Genomic DNA, 17,962 nt, shown 5'->3' with positions numbered 1-17,962 from the left:
TGGGACAAATCCGCTCCCGTTCCGGCCCGTCGGATCTCCTTTCTGGGAATGATCCTGGACACTTCAAGGGGACTGGTCTTGCTTCCTCGGTCCAAGGCCCTAGCACTTCAGAAGGGAGCCCGAACGCTCTGTCATCCCCGCCCGCGAACCATTCGGTTCGCCATGAAGATTCTGGGAAAGATGGTTGCCACAATCGAAGCAGTTTCTTTTGCTCAACTCCATCTCCGTCCCTTGTAACAGGCTTTGCTGGACAGCTGGGACAGGAGTATCTCATCTCTCGACCGCCCTTGTCCCCTGTCCCCGCGGGTCAGACAATCTCTCGTATGGTGGACCCTGGGCCCATCTCTTCTCCAGGGGAAGTCCTTCCTCCCGATCCGCTGGTTAGTGGTAACTACCGACGCCAGTCTTCTTGGCTGGGGGGCGGTGTTCCTCCACCACTCTGCCCAGGGCCGCTGGACAGTTCGGGAATCCAAACTCCCCATCAACATCCTGGAGATTCGTGCTATCAGACTTGCTCTGAGTCGCTTTCACGCCCTGCTCGCGGGTCACCCAGTACGTGTCCAATCGGACAACGTCACGGCGGTGGCTTACATCAACCACCAGGGGGGTACCCGCAGCAGGGCGGCGATGCAGGAAGTCTCCCTCATCCTTCGTTGGGCCGAAACCAACCATTCCATCATCTCTGCGGTGCACATTCCGGGAGTCGAGAACTGGGCGGCGGACATCTTGAGCCGCCAGGGCCTTGCCTCGGGGGAGTGGGAACTCCACCCAGAGGTTTTTCACCAGATCTGTCTTCGCTGGGGGACCCCGGACGTGGATCTGATGGCGTCCAGATTGAACGCCAAAGTCCGCAACTTCATTGCTCGATCTCGGGATCCCCAGGCCATTGGAGTGGACGCGCTGATCTCTCCGTGGCATCAATTTCAGCTCCCATATGTCTTCCCTCCCCTTCCCTTACTGCCAAAGGTGATCCGAAAGATCAAGACGGAGGGAGTTCCAGTCATCCTGGTCGCCCCAGACTGGCCTCGTCGCGCTTGGTATGCGGAGCTCGTTCAGCTCGTAGCCGACGTTCCCTTGTGGTTGCCAGACCGCTCAGACCTGCTTCGCCAAGGACCGATCTACCATCAGAGCTCAGGGGCCCTACGTTTAACGGCGTGGCTGTTGAAACCTGGATTCTAACTCGTGCCGGTTTCTCTCAGCATGTCATCCCCACCATGTTAAGTGCTCGCAAGGCGTCTTCCGCCTCCATTTACCACTGCGTATGGAAAACCTTCTTCTCATGGTGCAGGCTCCGGGGTCACCCTCCGCTCGTTTTCTCTATCCCTTGCATCTTGAATTTCCTTCAGTCGGGTCTGGACTCCGGTTTGGCCCTGAGTTCACTCAAAGGTCAGATCTCAGCGTTATCCGTGCTTTTCCAGCGTAGGATCGCCACCAACCTTCAAGTCAGGACTTTCATCCAGGGAGTCTCCCATGTGGTTCCTCCCTACAGGATGCCGCTAGAGACCTGGGATCTCAACTTGGTCCTCGGGGTTCTTCAGGAACCTCCGTTCGAACCCCTTCAAGACGTTCCGCTCTCTGTCCTCTCTTGGAAGGTTTCCTTCCTGGTAGCGGTGACGTCCATCAGAAGGGTTTCAGAGCTCGCCGCTTTATCCTGCCGGGCTCCTTTCCTTGCCTTTCATCAGGACAAGGTAGTCCTACGTCCTTCTCCGGCATTTCTCCCGAAGGTGGTCTCATCTTTCCACCTCAATGAGGACATCATTCTTCCCTCCTTTTGCCCGCAGCCCAAACATAGGGTCGAGAAGGCCCTCCATACCCTGGACGTGGTAAGGGCCCTCAGGAGGTACATTTCCAGAACGGCTCATTTCAGAAAATCGGACGCCCTTTTCGTGCTCCCGGAAGGTCACAGAAAGGGTTTGGCTGCGTCTAAATCCACGATAGCCAGATGGATCCGATCTGCTATCCAGGAATCCTATCGGGTCAGGGGCAGTCCTATCCCGGCGGGGATTAGAGCTCACTCCACTCGGTCGATGGGTGCTTCCTGGGCCATCCGGCACCAGGCAACAGCGGAGCAGGTTTGCAAGGCCGCAACGTGGTCCAGCCTGCATACTTTCACAAAGCATTACAATGTTCACATTCACTCCTCTGCGGACGCGGCCCTTGGCAGGCGTATCCTGCAGGCGGCCGTTGCGCATTTGTAGTCAGATGGTACACGGAGTTATTTGGTTGTATTGTTTCCCTCCCAGGGACTGCTTTGGGACGTCCCATGGTCCTGTGTCCCCCAATGAGGCGAAGGAGAAATAGGGATTTTTGTGTGTACTCACCGTAAAATCCTTTTCTCCGAGCCACTCATTGGGGGACACAGCACCCACCCTGGTAGCCTTTCGGCTCGTGACCTTGTTTTTTGATCTTGACTGTTTGTTTGACATGTTATATTCTAATGTTACTTGTTATATTGTTAATATCCTACTGCTTTTGCACTAAACTGGGTATCTGGAAGCCAGTACGAGGGTGTATACTGCAGGGGAGGAGCTAACCTTTTTTTGTCTCAGCTTAGTGTCAGCCTCCTAGTGACAGCAGCATAACCCATGGTCCTGTGTCCCCCAATGAGTGGCTCGGAGAAAAGGATTTTACGGTGAGTACACACAAAAATCCCTATTTTGTGGGAAAAAAAAAAGATTTTTTATTTTCACGGCTCTGCGTTACAAACTGTAGTGAAACACTTGCGGTTCAACGCTCTCACAACACATCTAGATGAGTTCCTTAGGGGGTCTAGTTTCCAAAATGGTGTCACTTGTGGAGGGTTTCTACTGTTTAGGTACATTAGGGGCTCTGCAAACGCAGTGTGACGCCTGCAGACCATTCCATCTAAGTCTGCATTCCAAATGGCACTCCTTCCCTTCCGAGCCCTCCCATGCGCCCAAACGGTGGTTCCCCCCCCACATATGAGGTATCAGTGTACTCAGGACAAATTGGACAACAACTTTTGGGGTCGAATTTCTCCTGTTACCCTCGGGAAAATACAAAACTGGGGGCTAAAAAATAATTTTTGGGGGAAAGTTTTTTTTTTTTAATTTTCATGGCTCTGCGTTACAAACTGTATTGAAACACTTGGGGGTTCAAAGCTCTCACAACACATCTAGATGAGTTCCCTAGGGGGTCTAGTTTCCAAAATGGTGTCACTTGTGGGGGGTTTCTACTGTTTAGGTACATTTGGGGCTCTGCAAACGCAATGTGACGCCTGCAGACCATTCCATCTAAGTCTGCATTCCAAATGGCGCTCCTTCCCTTCCGAGCCCTCCCATGCGCCCAAACAGTGGTTCCCCGCACATATGGTGTATCATCGCACTCAGGACAAATTGGGCAACAAATTTTGGGGTCCAATTTCTCCTGTTACCCTCGGGAAAATACAAAACTGGGGGCTAAAAAAATAATTTTTGTGGGAAAAAATTTTTGTTTTATTTTTACGGCTCTGCATTATAAACTTCTGTGAAGCCCTTGGTGGGTCAAAGCGCTCAAAACACATCTCGATAAGTTCCTTAGGGGGTCTACTTTCCAAAATGGTGTCAATTGTGGTGGGTTTCAGTGTTTAGGCACATCAGTGGCTCTCCAAACGCAACATGGCGTCCCATCTCAATTCCTGTCAATTTTGCATTGAAAGTCAAACGGCGCTACTTCCCTTCCGAGCTCTCCCATGCGCCCAAACAGTGGTTTACCCCCACATATGGGGTATCGGCGTACTCAGGACAAATTGTACAACAACTTTTGGGGTCCAATTTCTTCTGTTACCCTTGGGAAAATAAAAAATTGGGGGCGAAAAGATAATTATTGTGAAAAAATATGATTTTTATTTTTACGGTTCTGCATTATAAACTTCTGTGAAGCACTTGGTGGGTCAAAGTGCTCACCACACCTCTAGATAAGTTCCTTAGGGGGTCTACTTTCCAAAATGGTGTCACTTGTCGGGGGTTTCAATGTTTAGGCACATCAGGGGCTCTCCAAACGCAACATAGTGTCCCATCTCGATTCCAGTCAATTTTGCATTGAAAAGTCAAATGGCGCTCCTTCGCTTCCGAGCTCTGTCATGCGCCCAAACAGTGGTTTACCCCCACATATGGGGTATCGGTGTACTCAGGACAAATTGTACAACAACTTTTGGGGTCCATTTTCTCCTGTTACCCTTGGTAAAATAAAACAAATTGGAGCTGAAGTAAATTTATTTTTTGTGGAAAAAAGTTAAATGTTCATTTTTATTTAAACATTCCAAAAATTCCTGTGAAGCACCAGAGGGGTTAATAAACTTCTTGAATATAGTTTTGAGCACCTTGAGGGGTGCAGTTTTTAGAATGGTGTCAGACATGGGTATTTTCTATCATATAGACCCCTCAAAATGACTTCAAATGAGATGTGTGATTTAATTGCATAAAAATTCAAAGTTGGAAAATTGCGAAATTTTCATAATTTTCGCCAAATTTCCGTTTTTTTTTTACAAATAAACGCAGGTACTATTAAAGAATTTTTACTACTATGAAGTACAATATGTCACGAGAAAACATTGTCAGAATCACTGGGATCTGTTGAAGCGTTCCAGAGTTATAACCTCATAAAGGGACAGTGGTCAGAATTGTAAAAATTGGCCCGGTCATTAACGTGCAAACCACCCTTGGGGGTAAAGGGGTTAAGGGGATGTTTATCTTCTACAATTTCTTAAATTAAATGGATGACCTCAAGGGAAGACGACGAGATGGAGCAACGACTGAAAGACTCGGAGACTACATATATATCTAATCCAACTAATGGTAATAGAATTGAGTGGCTAGCTTCCCAGAGGTTATATGCTCAGCATGCAGACACTAAATCTAAACGTAAATTATTTTTCACTCGTCAGTCCTATTTTGAACTAGGGAGCCAAGTTAGCAAATTTTTTGCCTTCTTGGTGCGCCAACATAAGATATCTAAAGACGGCTCACTGGTATCCTCAACTGAAGAAATACTTAATTGTTTTCATGACTACTATAAGCCGTTATATAAATCTAAGAGCGGCCTCGATATTTTGGAATGTTTAGATTATTTATCGGATGTAACATTTCCCACACTAAGTTCAGCCCAGCGAGCCTTCATGGATGCTGAGTTCACCTTTGAGGAGATAGAATATGCTATGACGGATATGGCCTCTGGGAAGTCTCCTGGTCCAGACGGGTTTCCCATTGAATTATATAGGAAATATCGAGACATACTAGCACCACTTTTATTGAGAGTGTTTCGGTTGGTTTGGGAGGAAGGATCTATGCCTGAAACTTTCTACCAGGCAAACAATATTATGCTTAGGAAGGAGGGGAAGGACCCTTTGGAATGTGGATCTTACCGCCCTATATTGTTGGTAAATGTAGACTATAAAATTTTTTCTAAAGTTTTAGCTACTAAACTGAATTCAATTATATATATGCATAATCATAAAGCACCAATGTATAATATGCCTGAGAGTATATAACTCTCCCCGGACACCTCGAGGGTATCCACTCAAATGGACAACTCCAGATAAATGAGACTAAAAGGAAATGGAGTAAAAAGTCCCAAACAACATAATTAAATAACAAGTACAAAATTTATTTATCAGTGACACATAACAACTACCGTATATACTCGAGTATAAGCCGAGATTTTCAGCCCACTTTTTTGGGCTGAAAGTCCCCCTCTCGTCTTATACTCGAGTCATACGCAGGGGTCGGCAGGGGAGGGGGAGCGGGGGCTGTGAAATTATACTCACCTACTCCTGGCGCAGTCTCTGCAGGTCCCTGGCTTTCCCGGCGCCGGCAGCAGCAGCTTCTTCCTGTACTGAGCGGTCGCATGGTACCGCTCATTACAGTAATGAATATGCGGCTCCACCTCCCACAGAGGTGGAGCCGCATATTCATTACTGTAATGAGCGGTAACTGTGACCGCTCAGTACAGGATGAAGCTGCCGCGTCGGGGAAGCAGGGACTGCACAGTGCCAGGACCAGGTGAGTATACGGGGAGAGGGGGAGCGCTGCGCGATAGTCACCTTTTTTCGTTCCCGGGCGTCGCTCTGTCTTCAGCAGTGACGCTCAGGTCAGAGGGCGCGGTGACATGGTTAGTGCGCTCCCTCTGCTGAACGTCAGTGCGGAAGATGGAGCTGCACCGGAACAAGGAGCAGGTGACTATTGAAAGTGTCGGGGGCCTGAGCGACGGAGAGGTGAGTATGTATGGAGTGTCTGTATGGAGCATCTATGGGGCCATAAGGTTTGTGCATCACTATAAGGGGCCATAACATTTGTGCAGCACTATATGGGGCCATAACATTTGTGCAGCACTATATGGGGCCATAACATTTGTGCAGCACTATATGGGGCCATAACGTTTGTGCAGCACTATATGTGGCCATAACATTTGTGCAGCACTATATGGGGCCATAACGTTTGTGCAGCACTATTTGGGGCCATAACGTTTGTGCAGCACTATATGGGGCCATAACATTTGTGCAGCACTATATGGGGCCATAACATTTGTGCAGCACTATATGGGGCCATAACATTTGTGCAGCACTATATGGGGCCATAACATTTGTGCAGCACTATATTGGGCCATAACGTTTGTGCAGCGCTATATGGGGCCATAACGTTTGTGCAGCACTATATGGGGCCATAACGTTTGTGCAGCACTATATGGGACCATAACGTTTGTGCAGCACTATATGGGGCCATAACGTTTGTGCAGCACTATATGGGGCAAGTGTCTGTATGGGGCCATAATTAACGTTTGTGGAGCATTACGGTATATGGGGCAAGTGTCTGTATGGAGCATCTTATAGGGCCATAATCAAGGTTTGTGCAGCACTATATGGGGCAAATATCTTTATGGAGCATCTTATGAGGCCATAATCAGCATTTGTGCAGCATTACATGGGGCAAATGTGTCAATGGAGCATCTTATGGGGCCATTATTAACCTTTATGCAGGATTATATGGGGCATATTTTAATATGGAGCATCTTATGGGGCCCATCATAAACTGTATGGAGCATTATATGGGGCTCCTGATTCAATATGGATATTCAAAAACACTTAACCTACTGATGTCTCAATTAATTTTACTTTTATTGGTATCTATTTTTACTTTTGACATTTACCGGTAGCTGCTGCATTTCCCACCCTAAGCTTATACTCGAGTCATTAAGTTTTCCCAGTTTTTTGTGGCAAAATTAGGGGGGTTATACTCGGGTCGGCTTATACTCGAGTATATATGGTGTATATGTATACCTGCTGTATGCAGTGTATACCAAACAAGAAGGTATAGCAGAGGAAACATGACGATACATCGAGTTACATGTGGTCAGCACAGTTCATCCCTGGGATACAAGCAAATTCCTGTGAATCACCTGAAGGGTTAATAAACTTCTAAAATGTGGTTTTGAGCACCTTGAGGGGTCTAGTTTTTAGAATGGTGTCACAGTTGGGTATTTTCTATCATATAGACCCCCTCAAAGTGACTTCAAATGCGATGTGGTCCCTGAAAGAGTGGTGTTGTAAAAATGAGAAATCCCTGGTCAACTTTTAACCCTTATAACTTCCTAACAAAAAAAAAATTTGGTTCCAAAATTGTGCTGATGTAAAGTTGACATGTGGGAAATGTTACTTAAGTATTTTGTGTGACATATGTGTGATTTAAGAACATGAAAATTCAAAGTTGGAAAATTGCGAAATTTTCGCCAAATTTCCATTTTTTACACAAATAAACGAAATTATTATCAAAGAAATTTTACCACTATAATGAAGAACAATATGTCACAAGAAAACAGTGTCAGAATCACCGGGATCCATTGAAGCGTTCCAGAGTTATAACCTCATAAAGGGACAGTGGTCAGAATTGTAAAAATTGGCCCGGTCATTAACCCCTTCCCGACCTGTGACACAGCGTATGCGTCATGAAAGTCGGTGCCAATCCGACCTGTGACGCATATGCTGTGTCACAGAAAGATCGCGTCCCTGCAGATCGGGTGAAAGGGTTAACTCCCATTTCACCCGATCTGCACGGACAGGGGGAGTGGTAGTTTAGCCCAGGGGGGGTGGCTTCACCCCCCCGTGGCTACGATCGCTCTGATTGGCTGTTGAAAGTGAAACTGCCAATCAGAGCGATTTGTAATATTTCACCTATTATAACTGGTGAAATATTACAATCCAGCCATGGCCGATGCTGCAATATCGGCCATGGCTGGAAATACTAATGTGCCCCCACCCCACCCCACCGATCGCCCCCCCAGCCCCCCGATCTGTCCGGTACACTGCTCCGGCTCCCCTCCGTCCTGTGCTCCGCTCCCCCCCGTGCTCTTGTCTGCTCCCCCCGTGCTTCAATCACCCCCCCGTGCTCCAATCACCCCCCCTGCACTCCGATCCACCCCCCCTGCACTCCGATCCACCCCCCTCCGTGCTCCGTTCCACCCCCCCGTGCTCCATTCCCCCCCCCGTGCTCCGTTCCACCCCTCCCGTGCTCCGTTCCACCCCTCCCGCGCTCCGATTCACCCCCCCCCATGCTCCGATCCCCCCCCGGTGCCCCCCCCACCCCATCATACTTACCGATCCTGCCGGGGTCCGTCCGTCTTCTCCCGGGCGCCGCCATCTTCCAAAATGGCGGGCGCATGCGCAGTGCGCCCGCCGAATCTGCCGGCCGGCAGATTCGTTCCAAAGTGCATTTTGATCACTGAGATATAATCTATCTCAGTGATCAAAATAAAAAAAAAATAATAAATGACCCCCCCCCCCCCTTTGTCACCCCCATAGGTAGGGACAATAAAAAAATAAAGAAAATTTTTTTTTCCACTAATGTTAGAATAGGGTTAGGGGTAGGGTTAGGGGTAGGGGTAGGGTTAGGGGTAGGGTTTCGGTATGTGCACACGTATTCTGGTCCTCTGCGGATTTTTCCGCAGCGGATTTGATAAATCCGCAGTGCTAAACCGCTGCGGATTTATCGCGGATTTACCGCGTTTTTTCTGCGCATTTCACTGCGGTTTTACAACTGCGATTTTCTATTGGAGCAGTTGTAAAACCGCTGCGGAATCCGCACAAAGAAGTGACATGCTGCGGAATGTAAACCGCTGCGTTTCCGTGCAGTTCTTCCGCAGCATGTGTACAGCGATTTTTGTTTCCCATATGTTTACATTGAACTGTAAACTCATGGGAAACTGCTGCGGATCCGCAGCGTTTTCCGCAGCGTGTGCACATACCTTTAGAATTAGGCTATGTGCACACGGTGCGGATTTGGCTGCGGATTCGCAGCAGTGTTCCATCAGGTTTACAGTACCATGTAAACATATGGAAACCAAATCCGCTGTGCCCATGGTGCGGAAAATACCGCGCGGAAACGCTGCGTTGTATTTTCCGCAGCATGTCAATTCTTTGTGCGGATTCCGCAGCGTTTTACACCTGTTCCTCAATAGGAATCCGCAGGTGAAATCCGCACAAAAAACACTGGAAATCCGCGGAAAATCCGCATGTAAAACGCAGTGCCTTTTACCCGCGGATTTTTCAAAAATGATGCTGAAAAATCTCACACGAATCCGCAACGTGGGCACATAGCCTTAGGGTTAGGGTTGGAATTAGGGTTGTGGTTAGGGGTGTGTTGTGGTTAGGGGTGTGTTGCGGTTAGGGTTGTGGTTAGGGGTGTGTTGCGGTTAGGGTTGTGATTAGGGTTATGGCTACAGTTGGGATTAGGGTTAGGGGGGGTTAGTGTTGGAGGTAGAATTGAGGGGTTACCACTGTTTAGGCACATCAGGGGTCTCCAAACGCAACATGACGCCACCATTGATTCCAGCCAATCTCGTATTCAAAAAGTCAAATGGTGCTCCCTCACTTCCGAGCCCCGACGTGTGCCCAAACAGTGGTTTACCCCCACATATGGGGTACCAGCATACTCAGGATAAACTGCGCAACAATTACTGGGGTCCAATTTCTCCTGTTACCGTTGTGAAAATAAAAAAATGCTTGCTAAAACATCATTTTTGAGGAAAGAAAAATGATTTATTATTTTCACGGCTCTACGTTGTAAACGTCTGTGAAGCACCTGGGGGTTCAAAGTGCTCACCACATATCTAGATAAGTTTCTTGGGGGGTCTAGTTTCTAAAATGGGGTCACTTGTGGGGGGTTTCTACTGTTTAGGCACACCAGGGGCTCTGCAAACGCAACGCGACGCCCGCAGACCATTCCATCAAAGTCTGCATTTCAAAAGTCACTACTTCCCTTCTGAGCCCCGACGTGTGCCCAAACAGTGGTTTACCTCCACACATGGGGTATCAGCGTACTCAGGAGAAACTGGACAACAAATATTGGGGTCAAATTTCTCCTGTTACCCTTGGGAAAATTAAAAAATTCTGGGCTAAATAATTATTTTTGAGGAAAGAAAACGTATTTATTATTTTCACGGCTCTGCATTATAAACTTCTGTGAAGCACTTAGGGGTTCAAAGTGCTCACCACACATCTAGATAAGTTCCTTTCGGGGTCTAGTTTCCAAAATGGGGTCACTTGTGGGGGGTTTCTACTGTTAAGCCACATCAGGGGCTCTGCAAACGCAACGTGACGCCCACAGAGCATTCCATCAAAGTCTGCATTTCAAAACGTCACTACTTCACTTCCGAGCCCCGGCATGTGCCCAAACAGTGGTTTACCCCCCACATATGGGGTATCAGCGTACTCAGGAGAAACTGGACAACAACTTTTGGGGTCAAATTTCTCCTGATACCCTTGGGAAAATAAAAAATTGCAGGCTAAAAGATCATTTTTGAGAAAATAATTTTTTTTTTTTATTTTCATGGCTCTGCGTTATAAACTTCTGTGAAGCACTTGGGGGTTCAAAGTCCTCACCACACATCTAGATTAGTTCCTTTGGTGGACTAGTTTCCAAAATGGGGTCATTTCTGGGGGATCTCCAATGTTTAGGCACACAGGGGCTCTCCAAACGTGACATGGTGTCCGCTAATGATTGGAGCTAATTTTCCATTTAAAAAGCCAAATGGCGTGCCTTCCCTTCCGAGCCCTGCCGTGCGCCCAAACAGTGGTTTACCCCCACATATGGGGTATCAGCGTACTCAGGACAAACTGGACAACAACATTTGGGGTCCAATTTCTCCTATTACCCTTGGCAAAATAGGAAATTCCAGGCTAAAAAATCATTTTTGAGGAAAGAAAAATTATTTTTTATTTTCATGGCTCTGCGTTATAAACTTCTGTGAAGCACCTGGGGGTTTAAAGTGCTCAATATTCATCTAGATAAGTTCCTTGGGGGGTCTAGTTTCCAAAATGGGGTCACTTGTGGGGGAGCTCCAATGTTTAGGCACACAGGGGCTCTCCAAACGCGACATGGTGTCCGCTAACAATTGGAGCTAATTTTCCATTCAAAAAGTCAAATGGCGCGCCTTCCCTTCCGAGCCCTGCCGAGTGCCCAAACAGTGGTTTACCCCCACATATGAGGTATCGGCGTACTCGGGAGAAATTGCCCAACAAATTTTATGATCCATTTTATCCTATAGCCCATGTGATAATGAAAAAATTGAGGCGAAAAGAATTTTTTGGTGAAAAAAAAGTACTTTTTCAATTTTACAGATCAATTTGTGAAGCACCTGAGGGTTTAACCCCTTACCGGCATCGGACGTACTATACCGTCCGATGCTGGCTCCCCTGCTTTGATGCAGGGCTCCGCGGTGAGCCCGCACCAAAGCCGGGACATGTCAGCTGTTTTGAACAGCTGACATGTGCCCGTAATAGGCGCGGGCAGAATCGCGATCTGCCCGCACCTATTAACTAGTTAAATGCCGCTGTCAAACGCAGACAGCGGCATTTAACTACCGCTTCCGGCCGGGCGGCCGGAAATGACGTCATCGCCGACCCCCGTCACATGTCCGGGGGTCGGCGATGTGTCTCCATTGTAGCCATAGAGGTCCTTGAGACCTCTATGGTTACTGATTGCCCGTCGCTGTGAGCGCCACCCTGTGGTCGGCGCTCACAGCACACGTGCAATTCTGCTACATAGCAGCGATCAGCAGATCGCTGCTATGTAGCAGAGCCGATCGTGCTATGCCTGCTTCTAGCCTCTCATGGAGGCTATTGAAGCATGGCAAAAGTTAAAAAAAAAAGTTTAAAAAAATGTGAAAAAAATAAAAAAAACATAAAAGTTTAAATCACCCCCCTTTCGCCCCAATCAAAATAAATCAATAAAAAAAATATCAAATCTACGCATATTTGGTATCGCCGCGCTCAGAATTGCCCGATCTATCAAATAAAAAAAAGTATTAACCTGATCGCTAAACAGCGTAGCGGGAAAAAAAACTCGAAACGCCAGAATTACGTTTTTTTGGTCGCCGCGACATTGCATTAAAATGCAATAACGGGCGATCAAAAGAACGTATCTGCACCGAAATGCTATCATTAAAAACGTCATCTCGGCACGCAAAAAATAGCCCTCAACCGACCCCAGATCACGAAAAATGGAGACGCTACGAGTATCGGAAAATGGCGCAATTTTTTTTTTTTTTTTTTTTTTTAGCAAAGTTTGGAATTTTTTTTCACCACTTAGATAAAAAATAACCTAGTCATGTTTGGTGTCTATGAACTCGTAATGACCTGGAGAATCATAATGGCAGGTCATTTTTAGCATTTAGTGAACCTAGCAAAAAAGCCAAACAAAAAACCAATGTGGGATTGCACTTTTTTTGCAATTTCACCGCACTTGGAATTTTTTTCCCGTTTTCTAGTACACGACATGCTAAAACCAATGATGTCGTTCAAAAGTACAACTCGTCCCGCAAAAAATAAGCCCTCACATGGCCAAATTGACGGAAAAATAAAAAAGTTATGGCTCTGGGAAGGAGGGGAGCGAAAAACGAACACGGAAAAACGAAAAATCCCCCGGTCATGAAGGGGTTAAAGTGCTCATTAGGCATCTAAATAAGTTCCTTGGGGGGTCTAGTTTCCAAAATGGGGTCACTTGTGGGGGAGCGCCAATGTTTAGGCACACAGGAGCTTTCCAAACGCGACATGGTGTCCGCTAACGATGGAGATAATTTTTCATTCAAAAAGTCAAATGGCGCTCCTTCCCTTCCGAGCCTTACCATGTGCCCAAACAGTGGTTTACCCCCACATATGAGGTATCAGTGTACTCAGGAGAAATTGCCCAACAAATTTTAGGATCCATTTTATCCTGTTGCCCATGTGAAAATGAAAAAATTGAGGCTAAAATTATTTTTTTGTGAAAAAAAAGTACTTTTTCATTTTTACGGATCAATTTGTGAAGCACCTGGTGGTTCAAAGTGCTCACTATGCATCTAGATAAGTTCCCTGGGGTGTCTAGTTTCCAAAATGGGGTCACTTGTGGGGGAGCTCCAATTTTTAGGCACACGGGGGCTCTCCAAACGTGACATGGTGTCCGCTAAAGAGTGGAGACAATTTTTGATTCAAAAAGTCAAATGGCGCTCCTTCCCTTCCAAGCCCTGCCGTGCGCCCAAACAGTGGTTTACTCCCACATATGAGGTATCAGCGTACTCAGGACAAATTGGACAACAACTTACGTGGTTCAGTTTCTCCTTTTACCATTGGGAAAATAAAAAAATTGTTGCTAAAAGATAATTTTTGTGACTAAAAAGTTAAATGTTCATTTTTTCCTTCCATGTTGCTTCTGCTGCTGTGAAGCACCTGAAGGGTTAATAAACTTCTGGAATGTGGTTTTGAGTACCTTGAGGGGTGCAGTTTTTAGAATGGTGTCACTTTTGGGTATATTCAGCCATATAGACCCCTCAAACTGACTTCAAATGTGAGGTGGTCCCTAGAAAAATGGTTTTGTAAATTTCGTTGTAAAAATGAGAAATCGCTGGTCAAATTTTAACCCTTATAACTTCCTAGCAAAAAAAAATTTTGTTTCCAAAATTGTGCTGATGTAAAGTAAACATGTGGGAAATGTTATTTATTAACTATTTTGTGTCACATAACTCTCTGGTTTAACAGAATAAAAATTCAAAATGTGAAAATTGCAAAATTTTCAAAATTTTCGCCAAATTTCCGTTTTTATCACAAATAAACGCATAATTTATTGACCTAAATTTACCACTAACATGAAGCCCAATATGTCACGAAAAAACAATCTCAGAACCGCTAGGATCCGTTGAAGCGTTCCTGAGTTATTACCTCATAAAGGGACACTGGTCAGAATTGCAAAAAACGGCAAGGTCTTTAAGGTCAAAATAGGCTGGGTCATGAAGGGGTTAATGTGCAAACCACCCTTGGGGGTAAAGGGGTTAAGGGCATAAAATGTCAAATTTTGAAATGGCTATTTCTTCTAAAGTTTTGGCAAATTTCGGGTATTTCCATAAATAAGACATTTTGTCTACATTTACCAGTAATACGCAGTACAATCTGTCACAAAAAAACATTCTCAGAATCAATGGGATCAGAAGAAGCATTGCAAAGTTATCACCGCATAAAGTGACACATGTCTGATTTGAAAAATTGAGCTGTTCAGGAAAGTCCAAACTAGTTTAGGCAGTAAGAGGTTAATGAAATGTACATAAAACAAATTCCTGTAAAGATGCAATTGTGATCTTTCTCATGCTTGCTCACCATTTAGGGGTGCTTTCTGCTCTGAGGGTATGCCTTTTGGATGTTTCTTCAATGTCAAAATTCATCTTGCAAGCTGATCAGGCCACCAGCTGGCATTGTTTCCTGCAGAATCTTGTTAGCTTGTTACAAGAAATAGCATCATTCTTCCTGGGCATACTACACAAAGCATGGAAGGAAGAGCCTTCAGGTAAGACACTAATAACATTATCCTTAGCAGTTGTCCTAGAACCTTATTGGCACTGGAAATGCCCCATGGCATCAGCAATCTATTAAAGCCAAATTGCTCCAACTGTCACATTTCCCTCTTTCTCCTTTGAACCCCTGCCTTGTGCTAAAACATGTATTTTAGTTAAAAGAAGTAAACAACTCCTTTTAAACTAGAACAAAACCAGCATCACACTTGTCCATTGGTTGTGTATAGTATGGCAGCAAAACCTTCTTTTCTGAAGTAGAGACAACCCATGGATATGTGAGACATTCCCTCTGCACCCCTTTAAAAGAATGTTTTCAATTTTGGAAATGTATTTCTCTGTGATCCCTGCTTTTGTGGAGAATGTATTCAGCCTTTCACATTGAGATGTCTATTTTTCATGCATGAGTTCCATCCATGATTTTCACAGATAGAACATGTAACAATGTAATCTATGGGGCTGCTCACATGTCCATGCTTTTTTGCAGACCACATGTCCACAAAAAAGTAATCACAGAAGCATGTCACCACGTCGCTGATAAAAATTAGCAATACAAATCTACAGGCTCGTGAAAATCACAGAAAGCCCACAGATTTTTATTATTATTTATATAGCACCACTGTTTCCATGGTGCTGTACATGAGAAGGGGTTACATACAAATTACAGATATCACTGTCAGTAAACAAACTAACAATGACGGACTGATACAGAGGGGCGAGGACCCTGCCCTTGCGGGCTTACATTCTACAGGATGGTGGGGATGGAGACAATAGGTGGAGGGTTGCAGGAGGTCCGGTGTTGGTGAGGCGGTAGCTTCGATAGTGATGAGGAGGCAGCGGGGTCAGTGCAGGCTGTAGGCTTTCCTGAAGAGATGGGTTTTCAGGTTCCATCTGAAGGATCCAAATGTGGTTGATAGTCGGACGAGTTACAGATTTTTTTGGTACCATTTCAAGGGTACAAAATATTTTTTGATCGCTTTTTATTCAGATTTTTCAGACCTAGTATGACAAAACCCAGAAATGCAATTGTTGATTACCGTATTTTTTTTGTGCTGTTCATTGTGTGGTAAAAGTTATAAGACCGATTTGATCGTCGGGTCGGTACGGTTACAGCGATACTAGATTTACGGTATATTGTTTTTTTTTATGCTTGCAGACTAAAAACAATATTTTACAAAAAGAAATTTGTTTTTTTGCATTGTCATATTCTGAGAACTGTATCTTTTTTATTTTTGCTGAATGAGCCATATTAGGGCCTGTTTTTTGCGGGACAGTTTGGCATTTTCATTTATACTTTTTTTTTTTTTTTTGTTTAACATATGACTTTTTGACTGCTTTTTATTCACTTTCTTGTGAGTTGGTATGATGAAAAGGCAACATTTTTAGTGTGTTTTTTTTCTACGGCGTGCGCCAAACAGAATAAATAGTGTTCCAGTTTTATACAGTGGGTCATTCTGAACACAGCCATACCAATTATGTGTATACTTTTTTGTTTATTTTTCTTTTATCACAAATGCTGAGTTATGAGTGGCAAAATTTATTTTAGTGATTTATGTGCACTTTTTTTTATAGTTTTTTTTAGAAGTTTTATTTTACTTTTATTACTTGTCGCAGTGTGAGACACGTGTAATTTTTATTTTGATCACTGGTCTCATACACTGCTATACGCATGTGCAGCAGTGCATGAGAGCAGTCAGTAACTCACTGACTGTGCCCGTGAGACTCAGTTTATTGCTGTATCTCACAGGCCACCATATCCTGAGGTCAACACATGACCTCGGTACCATGGTAACCATCGGGACCCACGACATGGCGTGGGTCCGATGGTTACCTTGCAACAACTTAAATACTGTTGTTGGGATTGACAGCTGTATTTAAGTGGTTAATCGGCCCCGATCAGTCACAAAGCTGGCAAGGCGCCGATACTGCAGGGTGTCAGCTGTCATGTACATGTGCTATTTCATTATTCCCTTTTTTAAAACGGCAATGAGGAAATAAGGCCCCTTAACGACCACCGTATTAATGCGTATCGGCGGTCCTTAAGGGGTTAGAGATGCCACTCAGTATAATGAGCGGTGACAGAAACCTCTTTGTGTATACCCTTATGACTGAAGTAAAATAAGTTCATTTTCACCTTGTAGCGGTGCTTTCAGTAACGCAGTCAGGCAGCATTGTAACAATATATAGAATAAAAGCAAAATTATTTAATACCCTACATTAAGTAAATAATAATAGTTTATGCAAATGACATATGGTACTTAATTGGCACTGTTTTGATCTAAAAAGCATATAAGCCATCCCACCACAACAAGGTGTGTCTAATCAGGATGGTCCTATCTCTAACGTAAAACCTCTATGTGCCAGATGCAGGCAGAGCATGCCCAGGTGAGATGGCTTACGCGCTTTTTTGATAACTAAGTACCCTATGTTATTTACATTTACTATTACAATTTACTTATTTACTTACTGCGGGTTATTTATTCATTTTGCTTTTATTCTAGGTTATGTTTGTTAATGGCCACAGTGTGAATGTGCACCTACACATTGCACTTATTTCAACATAGCTTCCAGCTCATTTCTTTGGTGCTGCTTTTGTAACACTATTTACTTGTAGATCAGCTCTACGTCTACAGGTAAATATTGTTTTCCAAGGTGACAGGTTCTCTTTTTATCTTCTGATTGTTTACAACTGTGATTGATATATATATTATTATCCTTTATTTAACATGCTTTGCTTAAATAGCGCCATCATATTCTACTGAGCCATGGTGCTGTCCATGTATATACAATATTTTATTATTTTCAGTGGTAAATTAGTTTTTTTTTTTGGGGGGGGGGGTTGCACCAAATTGATTAGCTATTGCTTGTATAAGATCTTCAGCAGCGTGAACCATGTATGTGCCCGTTTTGTTCATGGCATTAAGAAAGGTGCTTACCTTACACAGAAGTAGCTGCACCATCTTTTCAAGATATGGGCAAGGCTGTCCGTGTCCTAATTGCACATGATAGAGGCCTACAGGAAGCACAGGAAGACCTTCTTATTTCAGAAGAACACAGCCTCATCATGACTTGTTGCTGGGTCTCCTTAAAGGTGAGCCTCCAATAATCTACAATACGTTTGCTTGACAAAGTCATTTTCTTAATTATGGTAATTTTC

At 44.8% G+C, this 17,962-nt stretch overlaps 1 protein-coding gene across 1 annotated transcript in view; it reads left to right on the top strand.

Moving 5' to 3' along the window:
• LOC138663059 (tRNA (32-2'-O)-methyltransferase regulator THADA-like) overlaps positions 1-17,962 on the top strand; it is a 153,431-nt gene that overhangs the window by 84,382 nt on the left and 51,087 nt on the right. The window contains exons 17-18 of the mRNA XM_069749162.1: positions 14,622-14,801; positions 17,751-17,896. Coding sequence (XP_069605263.1) covers positions 14,622-14,801; positions 17,751-17,896 — 326 coding nt within the window. The remainder of the gene's footprint in view (positions 1-14,621; positions 14,802-17,750; positions 17,897-17,962) is intronic.

Source organism: Ranitomeya imitator, chromosome 1, assembly GCF_032444005.1.
Source record: "Ranitomeya imitator isolate aRanImi1 chromosome 1, aRanImi1.pri, whole genome shotgun sequence".
Classification (NCBI taxonomy): Eukaryota; Metazoa; Chordata; class Amphibia; order Anura; family Dendrobatidae; genus Ranitomeya; species Ranitomeya imitator.
This window is presented reverse-complemented; position numbering and strand designations above follow the sequence as displayed.